At 48.3% G+C, this 27,009-nt stretch overlaps 1 protein-coding gene and 1 long non-coding RNA gene across 12 annotated transcripts in view; one reads left to right on the top strand and one right to left on the bottom strand.

Annotated features, from left to right (window-relative positions):
- The window catches only part of LOC127000702 (4-hydroxybutyrate coenzyme A transferase-like), a 54,004-nt gene that overhangs the window by 14,496 nt on the left and 12,499 nt on the right, over positions 1-27,009 (bottom strand). For 2 of the 10 annotated variants that reach the window (XR_007754455.1, XR_007754456.1), the window contains exons 3-4: positions 4,419-4,567; positions 3,274-3,369 (exon numbers count right to left, since the gene is read on the bottom strand). The exons of 1 other annotated variant lie outside the window; for it this stretch is intronic. Coding sequence is in view for 7 of the 9 variants with exons in the window: in XM_050864705.1 (XP_050720662.1) it covers positions 13,797-13,987; positions 14,584-14,712; positions 15,874-16,011; positions 18,537-18,752; positions 20,285-20,468 (858 nt within the window). In the remaining 2 variants the exon portion in view is untranslated. Of the gene's footprint in view, positions 1-3,273; positions 3,370-4,418; positions 4,568-13,505; positions 13,988-14,583; positions 14,713-15,873; positions 16,012-18,536; positions 18,753-20,284; positions 20,469-27,009 lie in introns of those variants that run through there. 7 more of the 10 variants (XM_050864705.1, XM_050864713.1, XM_050864712.1 and 4 more) reach the window with 7 other exon arrangements.
- On the top strand, positions 10,775-13,662 carry LOC127000704 (uncharacterized). 2 transcript variants are annotated; one of them, XR_007754458.1, is made up of 3 exons: positions 10,775-12,763; positions 12,895-13,415; positions 13,557-13,662. It is a non-coding gene; the product is annotated as an uncharacterized LOC127000704 (long non-coding RNA). The 2 variants fall into 2 exon arrangements; XR_007754457.1 differs by having other exon boundaries at positions 10,776-12,068; positions 12,351-12,763; positions 12,895-13,662.

Below are 27,009 nucleotides of genomic sequence, written 5' to 3'. Positions count from 1 at the left end.
ACCAATGAATCCCTCGTAGATCACACCGCTGAGGACTTACCAATGGCGTGTTTTGATCAATAATCTATCAATAAACTGAGGAACCCCAAAACAAAACATTTGTACAAATTAAAAAAAAAAAAAAATTAAAGTATCCCATAAAATCTTACTAGTTTCCCTTTTAATTCATCGCATCGGTAGTTATCTTGGCTACGGCTCCACCTTTGTCCCTCTCCTCAACTGTAGACACGCCAGGAGCCAAAATAATTGCTTCCTCGAGACCCAGTAGTTATCTTGGCTATGCAGCATAGCTAAGATGGCTACCGGGTGGAGCATGCCTATGTTCCACCTTTGTCCCTCTTCTTAACTCTAGACTCGCCAGGAGCCAAAATAATTGCTTCCTCGAGACCCAGTAGTTATCTTGGCTATGCAGCACAGCTAAGATGACTACCGGGTGGAGCATGCCTATGTTCCACCTTTGTCCCTCTTCTCAACTCTAGACTCGCCAGGAGCCAAAAGAATTGCCTCACCTCCAAGCTCCCTACAACACTACCTCCAAGTCTCGTCACCTATATAAAGCAGGGTACAGCTGCATAGGTGTCAGTTACCAAATGGCCAGCACACACACAGTGTCTCTGCTGATCGCCAACGGTCTTCCTGGTCCCCCCGCTCGGGGCGCCGGGGCTCGAGGGCCCCCGCCACGCCGAGCTGCCTGGCGGGCCCGGAAGAGCACGCAAAGACGGGCGCGTCCCGATCGCCTGAATTCACTGGATTTCATCCACAGCTGCGACGCCCGAATACAGACCAGCTACGCTGTAGCACAAAACACGGCACCTTCTCAGGGCCTCTCACTGGAAGATGATTTGGCTGAACTTGTAGCTCAGCAGAACTTGTCCCTGCCTTGGGTGGACAGTCCGCCTCCCGTGACTGTGATTAACAGGCTGGGCGAAGGGGCCTACGGCACAGTGGACTTGGTTGACTGTGGCGGTGAGGTGGTGGTGAGGAAAGTGTTTAAATACCAAGACAGTTACGCTGAGGCTTACGCTCTGTGCCTCCTGCAAGGGGCAGGCGGCGCCCCTGTGCTGCTGGGAGTGAACCCACAGCCCCTCACCCTGTTCACCTCATTCTGCGGCTCCAGCCTCACCCTGGACGCCTACCTAGAGTCCCGCCCCCCCCTGGACCTGCTGCTGCACGTCCTGCTGGACCTGAGCGTCAAGCTGCAGCAGGTGCACGACGCTGGCCTGGTGCACCAGGACCTGAAGGGCGACAACGTCCTGGTGAGCCAAACTCCGCAGGGAGGTCTGGAGACCCACGTCATAGACTTCGGCCTCGCCTCACTGCCCGGGCGGGACAGCGGCTTCAGGGACGTGGACCTGGAGCGCTACAACTGGATGTGTCCCCAGGCGTGCCGCGGCGGCACCGTCACCTTCGCCGCCGACGTGTACGCGCTGGGCCGCCTCATCCAGACGGTGCAGCGGCACTTCCTGGGCGACTTCCTCTACACCCTGCTGGGCCACGTGGCCGACCTGGCCCTCACGCCCGAGCCCAGCCAGCGCCCGCCGCTGTGGGCCATCACGGCCTTCCTGCGCCGCCTACAAGACCCAGACCCTACTGACAGCCCCCGACATTCACCGCCCAGCCCCAGCCCCCCAGCCTCGCCGCCCAGCCGCAGTCCCCCACCCTCACCGCCCACCCCACAGAGCCCCGCCTCACCGCCCAGCCGCGGCCCCCCACCCTCGCCGTGCTTCGTGAGACTACTTATGAGAGGGGTGATGAACGTTTTGAGGGTTGCGATGGAAATGACATTCGAGTAAGGAGTAAAACAAAAACAAAAAAATCATAAAAATTAAAAACAAAAAAAAAATATATATATATATATATATATATATATATATATATATATATATATATATATATATATATATATATATATATATATATATAATGGTCAGGTAGGATTATTCTGAAGGAAAAGGAATTAATTTTATGTGTGTGTGTGTGTGTGTGTATATATATATATATATATATATATATATATATATATATATATATATATATATATATATATATATATATATATATATATATATATATATATATATATATATATATATATATATATATATCAAAAGGAACACAAGTTTAAGAAGAATGGGAAAAATCTAGGACTGCCAGAAGCAAAGGACTATACCCAAGATTTCAAATACATAATGCAGTTTTGGGGCCCAATTTATTTACTGTATGTGACACCACCACCACCACCACCAACAACAACAACAACAACAACAAAGCTTGTCGCAGTGGTCACCATTGGTGATGCATGTTAATGTTGGCAAAGATCTCGTACATTTTAGTTTTCATTTTCAACGCTTATATACGGAACACTATTTTTTACAGGTAAGTGACCTGTAGGTACAGAAGATGTCTACCAAGTTTGATACACATTGATCTTATGTCCTGAATTTTGAGGAGGAGCAGCAGCAGCAAGAGAGGGGGAAGGTTTAACATGAATGGAGGGGGTGAAGGTAGAGGAGAAAAGGGGAAATGTTTAACACTGGTGTTGGAGGAGGGAGAGGAGGAGGAGGAGGAGGAGGAGGAGGAGGAGGAGGAGGAGGAGGAGGAGGAGGAGGAGGAGAGTGGAAAGGTTTGACGTGGGTGGAGTAGGAGTAGGAGAGGGGAAAGGGTTAACATCGGTGGAGGAGAAGGAAGATGTAAGAGGAAAGGGTTAACATAGGTGGAGGAGGAGGAAGATGAAAGAGGAAAGCGTTAACATAGGAGGAGGAGGAGGAGGAGGAGGAGGAGGAGGAGGAGGAGAGAGGTTAAACATGGTGGAAGATCAGGAACATAAAGTAAGCTAACCCGTCTAAGTGGTTCACGGAGAGCTCGCAGGGAAGGTGACGTGGCTGACTGACACTGTTTGTTCGTGGAATAATTACTGTGCACACAATGATGGAACTATTGATTCTTGAGAGAGAGAGAGAGAGAGAGAGAGAGAGAGAGAGAGAGAGAGAGAGAGAGAGAGAGAGAGAGAGAGAGAGAGAGAGAGAGAGAGAGAGAGAGAGAGAGAGAGAGAGAGAGAGAGAGAGAGAGAGAGAGAGAGAGAGAGAGAGAGAGAGAGAGAGAGAGAGAGAGAGAGAGAGAGAGAGAGAGCACCCTTTTATGTATGCGTTTGCGGTATAAAAGAGATATAATTATTTTTTAACAAGTTTCTCTAGCCGGAGCACCGCAGAGTTTTTTTTTTCTTTTTTTCCCTTGAGCTGTTTCCTTTACTATGAAAATAACAGAGTGACGCACCTGCCCAATGATGTGCTTGGCGTTCTGCACGGCGGCGCGGGCACAGTCCACGCTAGTACCCAGGGAACAGAAGCCGTGCTTGTCCGGCGGTGAGACCTGCAGACAGACAGACAGACACGGAGATAAGAATATGAGAACGTACAGAGTTTGCAAGGGGCTGGCTGGCCTGTACAAGGCAGCTTCTGTAAACCTAACCCCGCATAACTTCACTATTCATGGATTTATCTAACCTAGTCTTGAATGTGTCTATTGTATTGGCACTCACAATATGACTGCCCAGCCTGTTCCACTCATCTGTTACTCTGTTAGTTAACTATTTCTTGCCCATGCCTTGATGAATCTGAATTTACCCAATTTAAGCTCATTGCTACGTGTTCTACCCAGCTCTCGTATCATCAAAACCTTATTAACATAACCCTTATGAAAACCTTCATCCATTTATAAACTTCGATTTAGTCTGCTCGCACCCTTCGCCTTCCCATGAATAATTTTTGTCATCCTCCTCTGCACAGATTCTAGCATCTTGATATTCTATCTATAGTAAGGTGACCAGAATTGAACTGCATAATCGAGATGCGGTCTAACTAAATAATGCTAAATATAACTTGAGGATAACTTTAGTGCTTCATACCATACGTGCCATGCCATACAAAGAATCCACATCCACACACACCTACTCCCTCCCATCCCGTCTCTTCCGTTCCCTCTCTCCTCCCTCCCTTCCCTCCTATTCCCTCTCTTTTCCTTCCTCTTCCCCCATCATCCCCTCTCCTCTCACCACCTATCTTGTTCTCCTTTCCGTCACACTGTCTTTCCTTCCCCCTCTCCTTTACACCTCCCACAACCACGCCTTACACCCACCCATCGATATACCCCCTCACACCCTCACCCTCACCCTCCCCCCAGCGTTGCCAAATGATCGTACTCATCGCATTTCATTTTCGTAGTTGCTGACCGATAACTATAACAACAAAGAACGAAAAACATCAATATTCAACAGTTTTAGCACTAACTTTGATTTTCTCACGTTACTTGTGTAGGTACGAGAGTTTGAGGCATAAAAATGATAGATACGATATTATGTGGTTAATACGATAATTTGGAAACGCTGCCTTCCCCCCTCCCTCTCACCTCCCCCCACCCACCTGCACCAGCGCCACGTCGATGTCGATGATGTTTCTGTGGAAGAGCAGCGGGATCTCGGACAGGAAGATTGGCACGTAGTCGGCGCGCCCCTCGTTGATGGCACTCCGACAGTTCGCCCCGATGAAGAACGAGTTACTACGGAAGATCTCTGGGGGGAGTCGAAGTGGGGACGGGATAGTGAGTGAACCAGTGAACCAGCAGGGGGGAGAGAGGAGAAGAGAGGGAGACGGGGGAGGGAGGAGGAAGGAAGGAAGGAAGGAAGGAAGGAACAGGGGAGGAGGGAGAAGGGAAGGAAGGAAGGAACGGAGGAGGGAGTAAAGGGGAGAAGGAAGGAAGGAAGGAACGGGGAGGAGGGAGTAAAGGGAGAAGGAAGGAAGGAACGGGGGAGGAAGGAGTAAAGGGGAGTAGGAAGGAAAGAAAGGAGGGAGTAAAGGGAAGGAAGGAAGGAAGGAAAGAAGGAACGGGGGAGGAGGGAGTAAAGGGAAGGAAGGAAGGAAGGAAGGAAGGAACGGGGGAGGAGGGAGTAAAGGGAAGGAAGGAAGGAAGGAAGGAACGGGGAGGAGGAGGAGTAAAGGAAGGAAGGAAGGAAGGAAGAAGGAACGGGGAGGAGGGAGAAGGAAGGAAGGAAGGAAGGAAGAAGGGACGGGGAGGAGGGAGTAAGGAAAGAAGGAAGGAAGAAGGGACGGGGGAGGAGGGAGTAAAGGGAAGGAAGGAAGGAAGGAAGAAAGGACGGGGAGGAGGGAGAAGGAAGGAAGGAAGGAAGGAAGAAGGACGGGGAGGAGGGAGAAGGAAGGAAAGAAGGAAGGAAGAAGGACGGGGGAGGAGGGAGAAGGAAGGAAGGAAGAAGGAATGACGGGGAGGAGGAGGGAGAAGGAAGGAAGGAAGGAAGAAGGGACGGGGGAGGAGGGAGTAAAGGGAAGGAAGGAAGGAAGAAGGGACGGGGGAGGAGGGAGTAAGGAAGGAAGGAAGGAAGAAGGGACGGGGAGGGGAGGAGAGGAAGGGAAGGAAGGAAGGAAAGAAGGAACGGGGAGGAGGGAGAAGGAAGGAAGGAAGGAAGGAAGGAGGAGGGAGGAGGAAGGAAGGAAGGGAAGAAGGAAGAAGGAACGGGGAGGAGGGAGCAAAGGGAAGGAAGGAAGGAAGGAACGGGGAGGAGGGAGTAAAGGAAGGAAGGAAGGAAGGAAGGAAGGAATGGGGGAGGAGGGAGGAAGGAGAAGGAAGGAAGGGGAGGGAGGGAGGAAGGGAAGGAAGGAAGGAAGGAAGAAGGAACGGGGAGGAGGGAGAAGGAAGGAAGGAAGAAGGAAGGAAGGAACGGGGAGGAGGGAGTAAAGGAAGGAAGGAAGGAAGGAAGAAGGACGGGGAGGAGGGAGTAAAGGAAGGAAGGAAGGAAGGAAGGGACGGGGAGGAGGGAGAAAGGAAGGAAGGAAGAAGGGACGGGGAGGAGGGAGAAGGAAGGAAGGAAGGAAGGAAGAAGGGACGGGGGAGGAGGGAGAAGGAAGGAAGGGAGGAAGGAAAGAAGGAACGGGGGAGGAGGGAGTAAAGGGAAGGAAGGAAGGAAAGAAGGGACGCGGGAGGAGGAGAAGGGAAGGAAGGAAGGAAGGAAGGAACGGGGAGGAGGGAGAAGGAAGGAAGGAAGGAAAGAAGGAACGGGGAGGAGGGAGGAAGGAAGGAAGGAAGGAAAGAAGGAACGGGGGAGGAGGGAGTAAAGGGAAGGAAGGAAGGAAGGAAAGAAGGAACGGGGGAGGAGGGAGTAAAGGTAAGGAAGGAAGGAAGGAAAGAAGGAACGGGGAGGAGGGAGAAGGGAAGGAAGGAAGGAAGGAAAGAAGGACGGGGAGGAGGTGGAAGGAAGGAAGGAACGAAAGAAAGAACGGGGAGGAGGGAGAAGGGAAGGAAGGAAGGAAGGAAAGAAGGAACGGGGGAGGAGGGAGTAAAGAGAAGGAAGGAAGGAAGGAAAGAAGGAACGGGGGAGGAGGGAGTAAAGGGAAGGAAGGAAGGAAAGAAGGCACGGGGAGGAGGGAGCAGGAAGAGAAGGAAGGAAGGAAAGAAGGGACGCGGGAGGAGGGAGTAAAGGGAAGGAAGGAAGGAAGGAAAGAAGGAACGGGGGAGGAGGGAGTAAAGGGAAGGAAGGAAGGAAGGAAAGAAGGGACGCGGGAGGAGGGAGTAAAGGGAAGGAAGGAAGGAAGGAAAGAAGGAACGGGGGAGGAGGGAGTAAAGGGAAGGAACGAAGGAAAGAAGGAACGGGGGAGGAGGGAGTAAATGGATTGAAGGAAGGAAGTTAAGTAGGGACGGGGGAGGAGGGAGTAAAGGGAAGGAAGGAAGGAAGGAAAGAAGGAACGGGGGAGGAGGGAGTAAAGGGAAGGAAGGAAGGAAGGAAAGAAGGGACGCGGGAGGAGGGAGTAAAGGGAAGGAATGAAGGAACGGGGGAGGAGGGAGGCAAGGGAAGGAAGGAAGGAAGGAAAGAAGGAACGGGGAGGAGGAGAAAGGGAAGGAAGGAAGGAAGGAAAGAAGGAACGGGGGAGGAGGGAGTAAAGGAAGGATGGAAGGAAAGAAGGAACGGGGGAGGAGGGAGTAAAGGGAAGGAAGGAAGGAAGGAAAGAAGGAACGCGGGAGTAGGGAGTAAAGGAAGGAAGGAAGGAAGGAAAGAAGGAACGGGGGAGGAAGCAGTAAAGAGAAGGAAGGAAGGAAAGAAGGGACGCGGGAGGAGGGAGTAAAGGGAAGGAAGGAAGGAAGGAAAGAAGGAACGGGGGAGGAGGGAGTAAAGGGAAGGAAGGAAGGAAGGAAAGAAGGAACGGGGGAGGAGGGAGTAAAGGAAGGAAGGAAGGAAGGAAAGAAGGGACGCGGGAGGAGGGAGTAAAGGAAGGAAGGAAGGAAGGAAAGAAGGAACGGGGGAGGAGGGAGTAAAGGAAAGGAAGGAAGGAAGGAAAGAAGGGACGCGGGAGGAGGGAGTAAAAGGGAAGGAAGGAAGGAAGGAAAGAAGGAACGGGGGAGGAGGGAGTAAAGGGAAAGAAGGAAGGAAAGAAGGAACGGGGAGGAGGGAGTAAAAGGAAGGAAGGAAGGAAGGAAAGAAGGAACGGGGAGGAGGGAGAAGGGAAGGAAGGAAGGAAGGAAAGAAGGAACGGGGAGGAGGGAGAAGGGAAGGAAGGAAGGAAGGAAAGAAGGAACGGGGGAGGAGGGAGTGAAGAGAAGGAAGGAAGGAAGGAAAGAAGGAACGGGGAGGAGGGAGAAGGAAGGAAGGAAGGAAGGAAAGAAGGAACGGGGAGGAGGGAGTAAAAGGGAAGGAAGGAAGGAAGGAAAGAAGGAACGGGGGAGGAGGGAGAAAGGGAAGGAAGGAAGGAAAGAAGGAACGGGGGAGGAGGGAGTAAAGGGAAAGAAGGAAGGAAGGAAAGAAGGAACGGGGGAGGAGGGAGTAAAGGGAAGGAAGGAAGGAAGGAAAGAAGGAACGGGGGAGGAGGGAGTAAAGGGAAGGAAGGAAGGAAAAAAGGGACAAAGGAACACAAAAAATCACACAAAGGAAGAACAAACAACAGCAGACCTGCTGGTCCGTTGAAGACACGGTGACGGCGACAATCACGGTGCAGAACCCGGTCACTTCTGTGGTAGAGGAAGCTAGGCTAGTGGTGGTGAGTGTCACCTCCACGCTGCCACCACCACCGGCCGTCACCATCACCACCACGGAGATCCAGCGCATCCCCATGACCGTCACCGCACCAGGAGGAGTCACCACCGTCGTCACCACCGTTCTTGTACCTGTCGTCAACGTCGTGACCTCCACCATTGCGGCCCCGCCCGTCACCTCCGTCATCTCCGTCAGTGTTCCATGCCCGGCCCCCGCCCCCGCCCCCACAGGCTACGACTACAACAGGCCTCCTATCCCCTTCAGATACTAGTGACTCCTCTTCCTCCTCCTCATTCTCCTCCTGCTCCTCCTCCTCCTCCTCCACCTCCTCCTCCTCCTCCTCCATGCCAGGCGCTTTGTCGCCTACATTGGATACAAATGACTCCTCTTCCTCTTCTACCAGTTCTTCTTCTTCGTTCTCCTCCTCCTCCTCTTCTACCAGTTCTTCTTCTTCGTTCTCCTCCTCCTCCTCCTTCTCCTTTTGCTATTCCTCTTCATGATCTTCCTCCTCTTTCTAAAACTCCTCTTCCTCCTCCTCCTCCTCCTCCTCCTCTTTCTCCTCCTCGTCCACCTTTGCTTTAGTATGATAACCCCGGGTACTTCATCTTCTTCTTCTTCTTCTCTACCTCTTCTTCTTCTCTACCTCTTCTTCTCTTCCTCTACACTTTTTTTTCCATGTTATTTTCCTTCCCACTAATTTCTGCTACTACTACTACTACTACTACTACTACTACTACTACTACTACTACTACTACTACTACTACTGTTACAAAGAATCACAAAATGACGTCCTATTCTTACGTTGTTATTATAGTGTAGTTTATTTTAAATCTTTATTTGAGTTTTGAGTGACTGACGGGTTGAGTCCGTCTGTCTGTCTGTCTATCTGTTTGTCTGTCTGTCTGTGTCAGCGTCTGTCTGTCTCGTTTGTTAAGATATATTATACACGTATTTGTATGTATGTATAAATGTTTCCATTGTATTAAGTATGTATTTCTGTGTTTTATTAATTATCCATTGTCTGTGTGTGTGTGTGTGTAATTCACCTCTTGGTCTGCTGCGGGTCTCTCTCGAGACAGCCAGCCGTTCCCCTACGGAAGAGCACAGAGCTCATAGTACCGATCTTTGGGTAGGGCTGAGACCACTCACACACAACACACCGCGACAACGAGGTCACAACTCCTCGCCTGACGTCGCGTACCTACTCACTGCTAGGTGAACAGGGGCTACACGTGAAAGAAGATAAACCCAACTTATCTTCACCCGGCCGGGGAATCGAACCTCGGTCCTTCTGGTTGTGAGGCAGACGCTCTATCCACTGAGCTACCGGGCCGTGTGTGTGTGTGTGTGTGTGTGTGTGTGTGTGAATTCGAATACACTGAAATGGTCTGAATTCGAATACAAATACGAATACTTTAAAAAAATATTCATGAATACATTTATGAATACGTTTCATTGAAAAATATCTTCTTGATGTAACTGGGTATAGCATTGCAACAATAATATGAGCTCACGAACAATGACATGTGACTGGTGCCGGTATTCAATACAGGGACAGCACACCTATCATACATACGGTCCAGGAGGCAAGAGTTGTAAGGAACAACGGATGATATTTCTGATAACAATTTTTTAAAGTATTCGTCAGATTAATCGCAGAATACGAATATTTTTCCCTTGTATTCGAATACCAATGAGAACACTTTGATTTATATCAGTAATTATTCGAATACGAATACGATTACGAATACACCCAAGTACGGTATTCGAATGTATTCGAATACGAATACAGAATATGAATACTCCATCCCTGGTGTGTGTGTGTGTGTGTGTGTGTGTGTGTGTGTGTGTGTGTGTGTGTGTGTGTGTGTGAGAGAGAGAGAGAGAGAGAGAGAGAGAGAGAGAGAGAGAGAGAGAGAGAGAGAGAGAGAGAGAGAGAGAGAGAGAGAGAGAGAGAGAGAGAGAGAGAGAGAGAGAGAGAGAGAGAGAGAGAGAGAGAGAGAGAGAGTTTCTGAATGAGAGTTGCAGGAATACATACAAGAGAGAAAGAAAATAGATATTAAAAAAATAATAGGTAAAAAACACCCCAAAAACAAAATATTGCTTTCTTTATTCACCATCATTTATATATTTGGCATCAACATCATAACATCATTAGTCATTTGAATCACCACAACATCTCACCGGCGGACAGAGCAGCGTCACCATCATCACCAAGACGGAACAGTATCATCACCATTGTCACAAACTCCAAAATATCACAAGAGAACATCACAAAAACGATAAAAAAACAACAGTAATAATAACAACAATAATAATTCTCACTTTGACCACTCCATTCCTTTTTCAACCATAAGAACAACAACAACAAAAAAAATAGCCCTTCTTCCTCTCTTATTTTCCTTTTTTTATTTCACTCTGTTTCTCTCTCTCTCTCTCTCTCTCTCTCTCTCTCTCTCTCTCTCTCTCTCTCTCTCTCTCTCTCTCTCTCTCTCTCTCTCTCTCTCTCTCTCTCTCTCTCTCTCTCTCTCTCTCTCTCTCTCTCTCTCTCACACACACATACACACACACACACACACATTCTTTTCCTTTCTTTCTTTCATTCTTTCTCTTTGATTCTGTCTTTCTTTTCCTTCCTTTCTGTCTATCTGTCTCTCTGTTGCCTGTCCGTGTCTGTCTGTCTCTGTCTGTCTTACACCCCTCCTCCACGCCCCCCCCATCCCTTCCCCTCCCCACACACATACCCCCCCACACCCACCCACTACACTGAAGCAACACTACGTAGTACCAACAAGTTCGTTAAGGCAGCGTGCGGCGGACTAGGCTAAGGTGCTCCACAGGGACACTCATTTACGAACACTCACACAGTAAACTCCCGGGGAAGAAACAGATAACGATAGATAGATGCAGTAGGGGAGTATCAGGACACATTATAGTTGTTAAAAATACTAGTTTTGGATTGTACGTACTGATGGTAGCCTACGTGTTAGTTATATAGAGCGATTATGCTGTGTGTGTGTGTGTGTGTGTGAATCAGAATAATAGTAAATAGTGACTCGGTTTTAAGCGTATCTCGGAAATAGAAAAAAACAATAAGTCTTTGGTCCATAGACATTTAGGAAATAAGTGACTCAGTTTTGTGACTAGAACAATAATAATGATAATGATAATAATAATAATAATAATAATAATAATAATAATAATAATAATAATAATAATAGTCATGATAATAGTAGTTTTCTTCTTTCGTTATAAAAAATATGGGTTGGGCGAACGGTTGTATATGGATAAATGTATAATATATGGTTCTTAACAACTAATACTATGCTGTTAACGCTATTAAGGATGTACTGATATTCGCGTTACGTATTGTTTTATCATTACTCTCTGTCTCTGTCTGTTTTCTCCGGGGCCTTACTCTTCCTTCGTTAGTTAGCCTTCCTTCCACTTCTTTCTTCAGCACTTCTCTGCATTTCTCTTCTTCAACATTTCTCTTCATTCTTCTTCATATACTCTTCATTCCTCTTCTTCAGCATTTCCCTTCATTCCTCTCCTTCATTACTTTATTCAGCACCTCTCTTCATTCTTCATCACTTCTCTTCATTACTCTTCTTCAGCACTTTTCTTCATTACTCTTCTTCGTTACTCTTCATTACTCTTCTTCAGCACTTCTCTTCATTACTCTTCTTCGTTACTCTTCATTCTTCTTCAGCACTTCTCTTCATTACTCCTCTTCGTTACTCTTCATTCTTCTTCAGCACTTCTCTTCATTACTCCTCTTCGTTACTCTTCATTTTTCTTCAGCACTTCTCTTCATTATTCCTCTTCGTTACTCTTCATTCTTCTTCAGCACTTCTCTTCATTATTCCTCTTCGTTACTCTTCATTCTTCTTCAGCACTTCTCTTCATTATTCCTCTTCGTTACTCTTCATTTTTCTTCAGCGCTTCTCTTCATTATTCCTCTTCGTTACTCTTCATTTTTCTTCAGCACTTCTCTTCAATATTCTTCTTAAAGTCTTTCTTCCCCCTTCTACCGGTCTGGCGTGGGTATGTATTTCAGCTTCTTGTTCGCCGCCTTCTCCCGGACCTTACTCTTCCCTTCCCTCCACTCCCTTCTTCAGTACCTCTTTCAGTCTCTTCATTACTCTTCTTATATGTCTTCTTCCCCCTTCTACAGGTCTGGCGTGGGTATGTATTTCAGCTTCTTGTTCGCCGCCTTTTCCAGGACCTTACTCTTCCCTTCCCTCCACTCCCTTCTTCAGTACCTCTTTCAGTCTCTTCATTACTCTTCTTATATGTCTTCTTCCCCCTTCTACAGGTCTGGCGTGGGTATGTATTTCAGCTTCTTGTTTGCCGCCTTCTCCCGGAACTTACGCTTCCTTCATTACTCTACCCTTCACTCCCTTCTTCACTACTTCTTTCACTTTCCGTTACTCTTACTACAAACCTCTTCTCTCTCTATTTCAGGTTTAATGAAGGGATGTAGTTTAGTCTTTAGAACTGGGCCTTACTTTCTTTATGTTTGCTTTCCCTTAACTCCCTTCTTCAACTCTCCATTCAGTCTCTCCATTTATACCACTCGTACGTCTTCTTCCGACAGGTTTAATGATGGGATGCAGTATAATCTTTAGAACTGGGCCTTACTTTCTTTGTTTCCTTTCCCTTAATTCCCTTCTTCAACTCTTCTTTCAGTCTCTCCATTTATACCACTCGTACGTCTCCTTCCGACAGGTTTGATGAAGGGATGCAGTATAATCTTTAAAACTGGGCCTTACTTTCTTTGTTTCCTTTCCCTTAATTCCCTTCTTCAACTCTTCTTTCAGTCTCTCCATTTATACCACTCGTACGTCTCCTTTCGACAGGTTTGGTGAAGGGATGCAGTTTAGTTTTAAGTACGGGGCCTTACTCTCCTTGTTTCCCTTCCCTTCATTCTTCCCTCCCTTCTTTGGTCCCTCTTTCAGTCTCTTCATTAGTCTCTTCTTTAGTCTCTGGAACGGGGCCTTACTCTCCCTACGTTACTCTTCCCTCCATTCCCTTCTTCAGTCCTTCTTTCAGTCTCTCCATTAGGCCTTTGTTATAATCTTCTCCCCGATACTGGTTGGTTGAGGGGATGCAGTTTAGTCTTGAGAGCGGGGCCTTGTTGGTGTGTGTGTCTCGTCGCGTGCCCTGGTGTCCGCGTCTTGTGTATCTTCATTGTTAACTCTTCTTGTTACTCGTTTATCTCTGACTGTCCGTCCATGTCCTCTTGTTGTCCACTTCTACACATTGTTCCACACACACACCAACAGCCTTACTCTCCTTGTTTCCCTCCACTCCCTTCTTCAGTACTTCCTTCAGTCTCTCCATCACCCTTCTCATAACCCTCTTCTCCTCCCTTCTACAGGTCTGATGAGGGCATTTAGTTTAGTCTATGGAACTGGGCCTTATTCTCCCTATGTTTCCCTTTCCATCCACTCCCTTCTTCAGTACTTCCTTCAGTCTCTACATTACCCTTCTCATAACCCTCTTCTCCTCCCTTCTACAGGTCTGATGATGGCATTTAGTTTAGTCTATGGAACGGGGCCTTATTCTCCCTATGTTTCCCTTTCCTCCACTCCCTTCTTCACTCTTCTTTCAGTCTCTCCATCACCCTTCTCATGACCCTCTTCTCCCTTCTACAGGTCTGATGATGGCATTTAGTTTATTCTCCCTATGTTTCCCTTTCCCTCCACTCCCTTCACTTCTTCTTTCAGTCTCCCCTTCTGTAGCCCTCTTCTCCTCCCTCTTACAGGTCGGGTGAAGGCATACAGTGTAGTCTCTCAAACGCCGCCTTTTCCAGGTCCTCGCGGTGGTCGGGGTGGGCGATGTTGATAAGGTGGTAGGCCCTTTGGCGGAGGTTCTTGCCGAAGAGGTAAGCTATGCCGTACTCTGTCACCAAGTAGTGTATATGGGCCCTGGTAGTGACCACGCCTCCACCTGTGAATGGGGAGAAGGAGGAATTTAGTGGGGGTGGGGGTGTAGGTGGGTGTGTCTGTGGTTGGTGGGAGTGAGGTGTGTGTGGGTGGGTGTTGTGATAGTAATATATAGGGAACAAGAAGAGAGAGGGAGGGTGTTAGTGGAGTTGTGGGTGGTGTGCATTTTCTTTTACATTAAGGGAAGCAGCTCAAGCGCAAAAAAAAGTAATACGTAATGAGAAAAAAAAGCCCACTAAACACTGCCACTGTAAAACAAGAGTTCAGAAGAGTGGCCAATAAAGAGGTTAATTTCGGTAGGAGAGCTGTCTCGATACTCTCCTCTTGAAAGAAGCGTTGATGGGAGTGAGGTGTGTGTGTGTTGGGGTGGAGGGGTCATGTCATCATGGAGGTGTTAATGGCCCTCGCAAGTGTCGGTATCGCGCTAAGCCGGTGAGTTAATTGGTCAAGTGTGTTGTTGGTTAATAAATGGGTACACGGTGTGTGTGTGTGTGTGTGTGTGTGTGTGTGTGTGTGTGTGTGTGTGTAGTGACAGCAAGCAGGGGGAGGGAGGGTGTTGGTGGGGGTGGTGATGGGTCACAAAATGTTAGACACACGCACCTGGTTTGAGGAAGGGCACGATCTTGGACTCCCCGCGGGTGGTAGTGGAGGGCATGGCGAGGATAGGCTTGCCCAGGCCATCACGACTCACCGCTGCCCCGCGTATGAAGTCCACCTGCCCGCCCACACCTGAGAGATGAGAATATTTGTGAGTTAATTGGTCAGGTGTGTTGTTGGTTAATAGATGGGTAAACGGATTGTTGAAGTTCCTCACCACCGGCTGTTACTAAAATTGCATTCTCACGGCATAGATGGGAAGTGTTGAACTGGGTCAGCAAGAAGCAAAGAGTGCAGATCAATGGTAACAGATCTGTGTTCCTTTTGGGTTCCACAGGGTTCGGTATTGGGTACGCTGGTGTGATTTGAGAATAGGAGTTAGTAGTGACGTCAGTAAGTTTGCGGATGATACAAAGATCGGCTCAGATTTAAACGCCAGTGTTATGTAGGACGAACTTGGCAGATTGTATGATTGCGGGAAGTGGTAGTTGGAGTTCAGTGTCGAGTAGTATTTTGAGTGTAGGCATGAATAACTTTCACAGAATCATTCTTCAAATGATACTTCACGAAGGAGGTATAGATGTGAGATGGATTTAGAAACTTTAGTTATCCCTTGAGAACCATCCAAGGACTCAGTGCATTCAGACTATAAACGGGACAAACAGGGTACTGAGTATTATTTGAAGGAGCGTAAGTAATAGCAGCGCTGGTCATTCGCAAACTATATTCAGTATTAGAGAGACCTCATCTCGATTATGTGGCTCAGTTCTGTTCACCTTACTATAGAATGGATATCAAGGTGTTAGAATCTGTGCAGAGAAGGATGACAAAAATGACTCACGGGTTGAGAAACTTGCCATGTGAGGATAGTTAAACATTTGAATCTGCATTCTTTAGAAAGACGAAGAGTGCGAGGGGACTTGATCGAGGTTTGTAAATGGATGGATTGTAAATTTGTAAATGGATGGATTAAGGTTCTGGTGTAAGAGGGCCAGGTAGGACACGTAGTAATGGGTTTAAGTTGGATAAATTCAGATTCAACGAAGACGTAGGCAAGAATTGGTTCGCCAACATAGTGATGAATAAGTGTCACAGTCTTGATAGTCATGTTGTGAGTGCCAATACGATAAATACATTAAAAAAGAGGTTAGATAAAATAACGGATAGTGAGGTTAGGTGGGGTTAGGTTTACAGGAGCTGCCTTGTATAAAATCATGGATAGTGAGGTTAGATGGGGTTAGGTTTACAGGAGCTGCCTTGTATACGAGTAGACCCTTAATGTTATGTCCTTACCTGAGTACATCCGGGTCCCTATAGAATCGGAAACCACCTGGCCAGTCAGGTCCACCTCGATGCAGGAGTTGATGGCGGTGACGCGCGGGTTCTTGGCGATCACGGGGATGCTGTTCACGAAGGACACGTCACACATAACTGCAAGGAGGAGGAGGAGGAGGGCAGCGATTAGTTTATTTATTACCGCGCTAGTGAAATGGTATCGTCTTTATTGGAGTGACGTGCGATAAAAAGGAAAACAAAGTAGTCGTATTTAATCTTGTAAGGATTTAAAATTTGATGGTTATGAAGAGGTTTGTTGTTTGTGTTTGTGTTTTTTTCCGTTATTTGGTACCTATAGCGCCGGTAGGCTCTCTTGAGGGGCCTGATGGATGAGCCCAGCCCGTTGGCGGCGCAGGTGAATTTTATTTATGGTGTCTGCCGTAATAGATGAGAATTTTATTGCCTAGCCTATCAGCCGGTGAAAGTTAAAGGCACAAGGTTGATTAAATTACCTTCTTCTAAATGACAACTCGTATGTAACTCTACTGCCCGCTTACTAAGAGGCAAGATACGCGCCTGAGAAAGTCCTTATCTTGTATACTACGGTTTTTATTATTTTTCAAGGCATGTAGTTGAGTTCCGCTTTTTTTCTTTTTTAACGAACCGCGACCAGTATTCCTTTTCGTCCTACACTTGAGTCTGACTTGTTCGACTGCTTCAGTTTGCACTACTCACTGGCTCTGTTTCCGTCGACCATCCAGTCCACCAACCCCAAATCTGCACCCTCACGTTCAGCTGTAGTGTATGTCCCCAACACATACCTTTTACTGGGCCTGTTCCCCCCGACCACCCAGTCCTGCACCAACCCCGAATCTGCACCATCACGTTCAGCTATAGCGTATGTCCCCAACACATACCTTTTACTGGCTCTGTTTCCGCCGACCACCCAGCCCACCAACCCCGAATCTGCACCATCACGTTCAGCTGTAGTGTATGTCCCCAACACATACCTTTTACTGGGCCTGTTCCCGCCGACCACCCAGCCCACCAACCCCGAATCTGCACCCTCACGTTCAACTATGGCGTATGTCCCCAACACATACCTTTTACTGGCTCTGTTTCCGCCGACCACCCAGCCCACCAACCCCGAATCTGCACCCTCACGTTCAACTATGGCGTATGTCCCCAACACATACCTTTTACTGGCTCTGTTTCCGCCGACCACCCAGCCCACCAACCCCAAATCTGCACCCTCACGTTCAGCTATGGCGTATGTCCCCAACACATACCTTTTACTGGCTCTGTTTCCGCCGACCACCCAGCCCACCAACCCCGAATCTCCACCCTAACGTTCAACTATGGCGTATGTCCCCAACACATACCTTTTACTGGCTCTGTTTCCGCCGACCACCCAGCCCACCAACCCCGAATCTCCACCCTAACGTTCAACTATGGCGTATGTCCCCAACACATACCTTTTACTGGGCCTGTTTCCGCCGACCACCCAGTCCTCCACCAACCCCGAATCTGCACCCTCACGTTCAACTATGGCGTATGTCCCCAACACATACCTTTTACTGGGTCTGTTCCCGCCGATCACCCAGTCCTGCACCAACCCCGAATCTGCAGCATCACGTTCAACTATGGCGTATGTCCCCAACACATACCTTTTACTGGGCCTGTTTCCGCCGACCACCCAGTCCTCCACCAACCCCGAATCTGCACCCTCACGTTCAGCTATAGCGTATGTCCCCAGCATATACCTTTTACTGGGCCTGTTCCCGCCGATCACCCAGTCCTCCACCAACCCCGAATCTGCACCCTCACGTTCAGCTATGGCGTATGTCCCCAGCATATACCTTTTACTGGGCCTGTTTCCGCCGACCACCCAGTCCTCCACCAACCCCGAATCTGCACCCTCACGTTCAGCTATGGCGTATGTCCCCAGCATATACCTTTTACTGGGCCTGTTCCCGCCGACCACCCAGCCCACCAACCCCAAATCTGCACCCTCACGTTCAGCTATGGCGTATGTCCCCAGCATATACCTATTACTGGGTCTGTTCCCGCCGACCACCCAGTCCTGCACCAAAACCTAAACCTTCACCCACACTTTCAAAACACCTTAATTGAACCCTTTTGTGCCATTGGACTCTATTAAAGTATTATAAGTATACGTAAGTACGAATCCTCTCATTCCTTTACTTTTTTATCTTCCTCCCTTCCTACCTATAACCTAACCTAACCTAACCTTCCTCCCTTCCTACCTATGACCTAACCTAACCTAACCTACCTCCCTTCCTACCTATAACTTTAACCCTTCCTTCCTACCTATGACCCCATCTAACCTTCCTCCTTTCCTACCTATGACCTAACCTAACCTAACCTACCTCCCTTCCTACCTATAACCTAACCTAACCTAACCTAACCTTCCTCCCTTCCTACCTATGACCTAACCTAACCTAACCTACCTCCCTTCCTACCTATAACCTAACCTAACCTAACCTAACCTAACCTTCCTCCCTTCCTACCTATAACCTAACCTAACCTAATCTAACCTTCCTCCCTTCCTACCTATAACCTAACCTAACCTTCCCTCTACCTTCCTGCCCTCCTTCCCACTATTACCCGTATTACCTGCCTTCCTTCTATTCCTCCTTCCTCCTCCCTCCTCCACTCACCGACGAAGGGGTTGTTGTCCACGAAGTCAAAGAGCTTCCTGGTGCCGACGAGGAAGCTGCCCACAATCTTGCCCGGGTGGTATGCCTTGTGCGTGTTGGTGACGCAGCCCGCCTCCACCAGGTCCACCACGCCGTCGCTGAACATCTCCGAGTGGATGCCCAGGTCCTTGTGGCCCTTCAGGGAGGCCAGCACCGCGTCGGGGATGTTGCCGATGCCTGAGGGAGAGGGAGGGAGTGAGGGAGAGGGAGGGGGAGGGAGAGGGAGGAAATATCAGGGAGCGTGAGAAATAGTGAGGGACAGGGAGGAAGAGGGAGGAACTGTGAGGGAGAGATAGTGAGGGAGTGGGAAGGAGAGGGAGTGAAGAGGGAGGGAGTGGGAAGGAGAGGGAGGGATAGTGAGGGAGTGATGAAGAGTGAGGGAGAGATAGTGAGGGAGTGGGAAGGAGAGGGAGGGATAGTGAGGGAGTGATGAAGAGTGAGGGAGAGATAGTGAGGGAGTGATGAAGAGGGAGGGAGTGGGAAGGAGAGGGAGTGAAGAGGGAGGGAGTGGGAAGGAGAGGGAGGGATTGTGAGGGAGTGATGAAGAGTGAGGGAGAGATAGTGAGGGAGTGATGAAGAGGGAGGGAGTGGGAAGGAGAGGGAGAGATGGTGAGGGAGTGATGAAGAATGAGGGGGTGGGAAGGAGAGGGAGAGATGGCGAGGGAGAGTGAAAGATAATAAGGGAGAATGAGGGCGAGGGAGATATGGTGAGGGAGGCTGAGGGAGAGATGGGAAAGAATGGAGTAGTAGAAGAAGAATAGGAGGGAGGATGGAGAGTAAGTGGTGGGGGAGAGTGAATGTTAGAGAGAGATATTGAGGGAAAGGGAAAGATTGTGAGGAAGAGTGAAAGACAATAAGGGAAAGGGAGGGAAAGGGAGGGAGAGTGAGGGAGTGATTGAATAGGAAAGTAGGAAGAAGAGTAAGAGGTAGGATGGACTGATGAGAAGACGGAGAGTAAGTGGATGGTCTGGTGGAGAGATGGAGGCTTGGAGGATAAATAAAGGGCTGGTGAATGGACTGGTGGATAAGGAGACTTGGTGAAGGGATTGGTGGATTGGGAAAGGGGTGGTGGTTAAGGCGGCTGCTTGGTGGATAGACAAGTAGGGAAGGAGGCATCGTGGATAGAATGGTGGATAAATGGAGAGTTGTTGGTTTGAGTGGTGGATAGGTGGAGACATGGTCGGTAAACTCTGTGGATCACGTAATTGACTGCTCTTTCGGCCACCTCTTCGGATTCTTTGCAGGAGCAGCGAGTAGCGGGCTTTTTTAATGTTTCCTTTTTTTTGTGCCCTTGTGCTGTCTCCTTTGCTGTAAAAAAAATGGTAGATAAGGTGTGCTGGATGGACTGGTGGATAGATGGAGCGTTGGTGGATGAAGTGATGGATATATGGAGATGGAAGTTGGATAGACTGATGAATATGCGGGAGGGGGGAGTTTAGGACCCCCGCCCCCACCCCCGCCCCTTCCCCACCCTCACCTACACTGCCCCCCCTCTCCCATCACCACCGTTGCCGGATTATCGTACTCAGAGCATAGTAGTTACCGGTTTTTGACGCCTAACTATTGCCAAGAAACATCAGGAATTAACTATTTTAACGATAAATATAAATGAATCTCGTTATTGGGGCCCAGGAGACAGATTTTGGGTCGGAAGTTGGTAAATTTAAGAGGCTGAGTACGACAATCTGGCATCGTTGCCCCTCACTCACCCATCTGCAGAGTGGCGCCGTTCTCCACCAGCTGCTCGGCGATGAGTCTCCCGATCTCGTTCTCCACCTCCGAGCGCTCCTTGGGCACGTGCTCGGGCAGGTTGTCGAGCCCGTCCACCATGGCATCGAAGTGGCTCTTGTGGATCACGCCGTCACCGAACGTCCGGGGCATGCACGGGTTGACCTGTGAAGGGGGGGGGGGGGAGAAATGTTAGGACCATATTATTACTCTTGGAAGGCTTAGTGCGTCTATTTCGAAGGCTCTCGCGGAAGTTGTCGGGGTTTCCATGGGTAGTTTAGCAAGAGTTCCGCGCCGTGAACGGGACAAACATTCATTACAACCCGTCGTAGCTCCTCTCTGGCCTTAAAAAAACGTTCGTAACAAGAGCCACAAACGTTTGATAATATGTGTGTCAGCTGAGGCACGAGATTATTAAATTCAGAAGAAGGAAGAGAGGATGAGTTACCGTAGTGGAGGTATATAAGGAGGAGGAGGAGAAGGAGGAGGAGGAGGACGAGGAGGAGGAGGAGGAGGAGGAGGAGGATGCAGCAAAGTGGCGATCAATGCGTTTCTTGAAGGAGTTGATTGTCTCTGCGCTAACTACTTCTGCAGGAAGGCTGTTCCAGTGGTGAACAACTCTATTCGAGAAATAACTCCTGCCGATGTCGGTATTGCATCGCTGTGCTTGAATTGTTTTTCCATTTATTCTTGTCCTTGGGTTAGTTTGTAGCGTAAAGATTTGGAGTGATCAACGTTGCTGAGCTTGTTCAGGTACTTAAAGACTTGTATCATGTCTCCCCGTAGTCGTCTCTTTTCCAGCGTGAATAGGTTGAGTCGCTCGAGTCGTTTTTCGTATGGTTTCGTCCTCAATGATGGTATCATCCTCGTGGCGCGGCGCTGTACTCTTAAGTAATTGAATGTCTAATTTGGAGACCAGAATTGCACGGCGTATTCCAGGTGGGGCCTTACCAGCGAATTATACAAGGATAACATAACTCCCGGCGTCGAGTATTCGAAGTTCCTCGTTATGAACCCGAGCATAGTATTGGCTTTCTTACAGGCGGCCTTGCAGTGTTTTGTTTGTTTCAAGTCACTGTTGATGGTGACCCCGAGGTCTCTTTCCTCTTGCACTACCTGTAGTGGTTCGCCACCCATGTGGTATGTGTGGTTGCTGTTTCTGGACCCGATATGCATTATTTTACACTTGGTAGTGTTGAAGGACATCTGCCATTTTTCTGACCACCGAGTGATCTGGTCCAGGTCTCTCTGGATAATTTCGCAGTCTGCCGTCGTGAGGGCCTTTCCTCCCACCTTGGTGTCGTCGGCAAATTTTGAAAGAGTGGATTTTAATCCTAGTTCTGGATCGCTGATATTTATAATGAAGAGTACGGGTCCCAGCACTGACCCCTGTGGCATTCCACTTGTGACCGGGAGCCACTCGGAGGCCTGTCCGTTGAGTACAACTCGTTGTTTTCTTCCAGTGAGCCAGTCTTTTACCCACGCTGTCAAATTGGCGCCTAACCCCGCCGACCTAAGTTTCTTGACGAGTCTTTCATGTGGCACTTTGTCAAAGGCTTTTTGAAAGTCTAGATATATAACATCACTGGGGATATGATTATCCCAATTTTCATAGATACCTTGGAAGAAGTCCAGTAAGTTGGTTAAGCATGAGCGCTTATTGCTGAACCGTGCTGAGCATCGGAAATGATGTTGTTGTCTTCAAGAAACTTAACGAGTTTGTCTCTGATGATCTTCTCGAGAATTTTTCCCGCCACTGAAGTCAAGCTGATTGGTCTGTAGTTAAGGCCACGCTTTTGTCTCCCTTTTTGTAGATCGGTGTTACGTTCGCTTTCTTCCAGTCTTCGAGAACTTTGTTTTGTTGTAGTGTCAGATTATAGATGGCGGTGAGTGGCTTGAGGGTTTGCTGCTTGAGTTCCTTGAGCAGCTTGGGTGACAAGTCGTCGGGTCCGGTTGACTTATTTGTCTCGAGTTTGTCTAGGTACTTTTGCACATCCCGTTCGTCAATTGTGCCAATTTATAGGGGCGTTATCCCCCTCGGGGGGGTAGGGCTCTCGGGTATGGACTGGTTGTTCTCGACCGTGAACACAGACGCGAAGTTTTTGTTCAGAATTTCGACCATTTGTCTGCTGTCCTGGGTTAGTACGTCACTTTCATCTTTTAGGGGACTGATATTGCTTTTTGTCTTCTTTTTGGTTCTTGCATACGTGAAAAACTTTTTCGGGTTGGACTTGGCTTCGCGCGCAATTTGCTTTTCATAGACGCGTTTACGTTGTCGCATGAGAGTTCTGCAAGCTCTGAGGCTTTGATGGTACTGTTCACGGGCCTCATTAGTGTTTTCCTTTAGCAAGTTGTAATTTCTCTTCTTTAAATTTATCACCCGTCGAACTTGGGTAGTAATCCATGGTGGGCTTATGGCATTATTTGTTCTCCTAGACTTCATGGGGACAGTTGTTACCTCTACCTCTAGGAATTTGTTCTTGAACCCGTTCCACGCGTAAAGCCGTTCCAAGCGAGGAGGAGTAGGAGAAGGAGAACATGGGAAACTAGGAAATGAAAATATAGAAAAATCTGGAGAAAGAGAATGATAATATATGGAAGGCGAAGAAAAGGAAAAAAAGTAGGAGGAGGAGGAGAAGTAAAAGGAGAAATCAAGAAGGAGAAGGAGGAAGAGGAGGATAACATGGAAAACAGATAAATGAGAGTAAAGAAAAACAGAAGGAAGAAAATGAAGATATGGAAGGCGAAGAAAACAAAGAAACAAAAAAAGGAGAAGGAGGAAAGAGATGATAATGATGATGATGATGATGATGATGAGGAGGAGGAGGAGGAGGAGGAGGAGAAGGAGGAGGAGGAGGAAGAGGAGGATAACATGGAAAACGAGATAAATGTGAGTAAAGAAAAAACAGGAGGAGGAAGAGAATGAGAATATTGAAGGCGAGGAAAACAAAGAAACATAAAAGGAGGAGGAGGAAAGAGATGATGATGATGATGATGATGATGATGATGATGATGATGATGAGGAGGAGGAGGAGGAGGAGGAGGAGGAGGAGGAGGAGCAAAAAAAGAAGGAGGAGGAAAGAGATGATGATGATGATGATGATGATGATGAGGAGGAGGAGGAGGAGGAGGAGGAGGAGGATAACATGGAAAACGAGATAAATGTGAGTAAAGAAAAAACAGGAGGAGGAAGAGAATGAGAATATTGAAGGCGAGGAAAACAAAGAAACATAAAAGGAGAAGGAGGAAAGAGATGATGATGATGATGATGATGATGATGATGATGAGGAGGAGGAGGAGGAGGAGAAGGAGGAGGAGGAGGAGCAAAAAAAGAAGAAGGAGGAAAGAGATGATGATGATGATGATGATGATGATGATGATGATGATGATGATGAGGAGGAGGAGGAGGAGGAGGAGCAAAAAAAGAAGAAGGAGGAAAGAGATGATGATGATGATGATGATGATGATGAGGAGGATGAGGAGGAGGAGGAGGATAACATGGAAAACGAGATAAATGTGAGTAAAGAAAAAACAGGAGGAGGAAGAGAATGAGAATATTGAAGGCGAGGAAAACAAAGAAACATAAAAGGAGAAGGAGGAAAGAGATGATGATGATGATGATGATGATGATGATGATGAGGAGGAGGAGGAGGAGGAGAAGGAGGAAAAAAAGAAGAAGGAGGAAAGAGATGATGATGATGATGATGATGATGATGATGAGGAGGAGGAGGAGGAGGAGAAGGAGGAGGAGGAGGATAACATGGAAAACGAGATAAACGAGAGTAAAGAAGAAAAAAAAACAGGAGGAGGAAGAGAATGAGAATACAGAAGGCGAAGAAAACAACAAGGACGAGGAGGAAGAAGATGATGATGATAAAGAGGAGGAGGAGGAAAAGGAAAACGAGGAAAAGAAGATCAGCCTAGCAGCGTATTAAAGGTCATACTAAATTAATCTAAGAGAAGCGTAAAGAAATAGTTGTACTCAAAACCGGTTTGTTACGTGTAGTGTGTGTCATTCTTCCCCTCTTCTTCCTCCTCCTTCACCTCTTCCTCCTCTTCCTCCTCCACTTTCTCCTCCTCCTCTTAAAATGATTTACGATTGTCGCCATAATCATAAAATATACGCACGTAAGTGTGTATTTACCTAGTTGTATTTACTTATAGTTGTAGTTTTACAGGGCCTGCGCTTTACGCTCGTGTGGTCCCGTCTCCGTATCTACATTTATCCAACTTTTCCTTAAAGCTTTGCACACTCCTCGCCGATAGTACATCCTCACTTAGTCTGTTCCAAACCTCTATATTTCTTTGCGGGAAGCTATATTTCTTTATGTCTCAAGCATCTTCCCTTCCTCAGTTTTTTACTATGTCCTCTTGTGTTCCTGGTGGTGTGTGTGTGTGTGTGTGTGTGTGTGTGTGTGTTAAGGGTAGCTGGGCTGTTAGTTAAGGAAAAGTGGCAAAAAGACCGAATTTGTGCTATGTGATGGAAGGAAAATAGACGGTAAAGGTACGGAGAAGTGTTGAAAATAGTTAGTTAGATAAAAGTGTCAAAAAGACCGAACTTGTAGGTGAAGTAAGAAAAAGAGATGGTAAAGGTACAGAAAAGAAATGAAAATAAGAAGACGGGCATTTTTAGTCCTGACCTCTTATTGAAAAGCAAGAAAAAATAATCGAATGTTGAAGAGAAAACAAAGAAAAAAACAAACAAAGAAAATGAAAAGATGAAGAAAAGTGTAATAAAAAAAAATATAAAATTGGTGAACTCAACGGGAAAGGGAAAAAGATTACCAATTCCTATCACTAGTACGCAAGGGCAGAAAAGGATAGCAGGCAAGAAGGGTTGAATATGATATGAAGAGAAAGAATCACCGCAGTCTATTTTTCTTTATTAATGTTCATAAACGCCTTGTTAGCGCGAGTTTATCGAGACATGGGCGGAGAGAGAGAGAGAGAGAGAGAGAGAGAGAGAGAGAGAGAGAGAGAGAGAGAGAGAGAGAGAGAGAGAGAGAGAGAGAGAGAGAGAGAGAGAGAGAGAGAGAGAGAGAATGTGGGGGGTTAATAGGAAATCAGCGAAACGAAGAGGGAAATATAACAATATGTCTCTTAGTTTCGCCCAAAGTTGTGTAACACGAAGACGCGTCACTAACACACACCGGCCTGGCCGCACGCACACCAACGAATCCCTCGTAGATCACACCGCTGAGGACTTACCAATGGCGTGTTTTGATAAATAATCTATCAATAAACTGAGGAACCCCAAAACAAAACAATTGTAAAAATTAAAAAAAAATATATTAAAGTATCCCATAAAATCTTATTAGTTTCCCTTTTAATTCATCGCATCGGTAGTTATCTTGGCTACGGCTCCACCTTTGTCCCTCTTCTCAACTCTAGACTCGCCAGGAGCCAAAATAATTGCTTCCTCGAGACCCAGTAGTTATCTTAGCTATGCAGCACAGCTAAGATGACTACCGGGTGGAGCACGCCTATGTTCCACCTTTGTCCCTCTTCTCAACTCTAGACTCGCCAGGAGCCAAAAGAATTGCCTCACCTCCAAGCTCCCTACAACACTACCTCCAAGTCTCGCCACCTATATAAAGCAGGGTACAGCTGCATAGGTGTCAGATACCAAATGGCCAGCACACACACAGTGTCTCTGCTGATCGCCAACGGTCTTCCTGGTCCCCCCGCTCGGGGCGCCGGGGCTCGAGGGCCCCCGCCACGCCGAGCTGCCTGGCGGGCCCGGAAGAGCACGCAAAGACGGGCGCGTCCCGATCGCCTGAATTCACTGGATTTCATCCACAGCTGCGACGCCCGAATACAGACCAGCTACGCTGTAGCACAAAACACGGCACCTTCTCAGGGCCTCTCACTGGAAGATGATTTGGCTGAACTTGTAGCTCAGCAGAACTTGTCCCTGCCTTGGGTGGACAGTCCGCCTCCCGTGACTGTGATTAACAGGCTGGGCGAAGGGGCCTACGGCACAGTGGACTTGGTTGACTGTGGCGGTGAGGTGGTGGTGAGGAAAGTGTTTAAATACCAAGACAGTTACGCTGAGGCTTACGCTCTGTGCCTCCTGCAAGGGGCAGGCGGCGCCCCTGTGCTGCTGGGAGTGAACCCACAGCCCCTCACCCTGTTCACCTCATTCTGCGGCTCCAGCCTCACCCTGGACGCCTACCTAGAGTCCCGCCCCCCCCTGGACCTGCTGCTGCACGTCCTGCTGGACCTGAGCGTCAAGCTGCAGCAGGTGCACGACGCTGGCCTGGTGCACCAGGACCTGAAGGGCGACAACGTCCTGGTGAGCCAAACTCCGCAGGGAGGTCTGGAGACCCACGTCATAGACTTCGGCCTCGCCTCACTGCCCGGGCGGGACAGCGGCTTCAGGGACGTGGACCTGGAGCGCTACAACTGGATGTGTCCCCAGGCGTGCCGCGGCGGCACCGTCACCTTCGCCGCCGACGTGTACGCGCTGGGCCGCCTCATCCAGACGGTGCAGCGGCACTTCCTGGGCGACTTCCTCTACACCCTGCTGGGCCACGTGGCCGACCTGGCCCTCACGCCCGAGCCCAGCCAGCGCCCGCCGCTGTGGGCCATCACGGCCTTCCTGCGCCGCCTACAAGACCCAGACCCTACTGACAGCCCCCAACATTCACCGCCCAGCCCCAGCCCCCCAGCCTCACTGCCCAGCCGCAGTCCCCCACCCTCACCG

This window comes from Eriocheir sinensis, chromosome 19 (genome assembly GCF_024679095.1).
Source record: "Eriocheir sinensis breed Jianghai 21 chromosome 19, ASM2467909v1, whole genome shotgun sequence".
Lineage (NCBI taxonomy): Eukaryota > Metazoa > Arthropoda > Malacostraca > Decapoda > Varunidae > Eriocheir > Eriocheir sinensis.
This window is presented reverse-complemented; position numbering and strand designations above follow the sequence as displayed.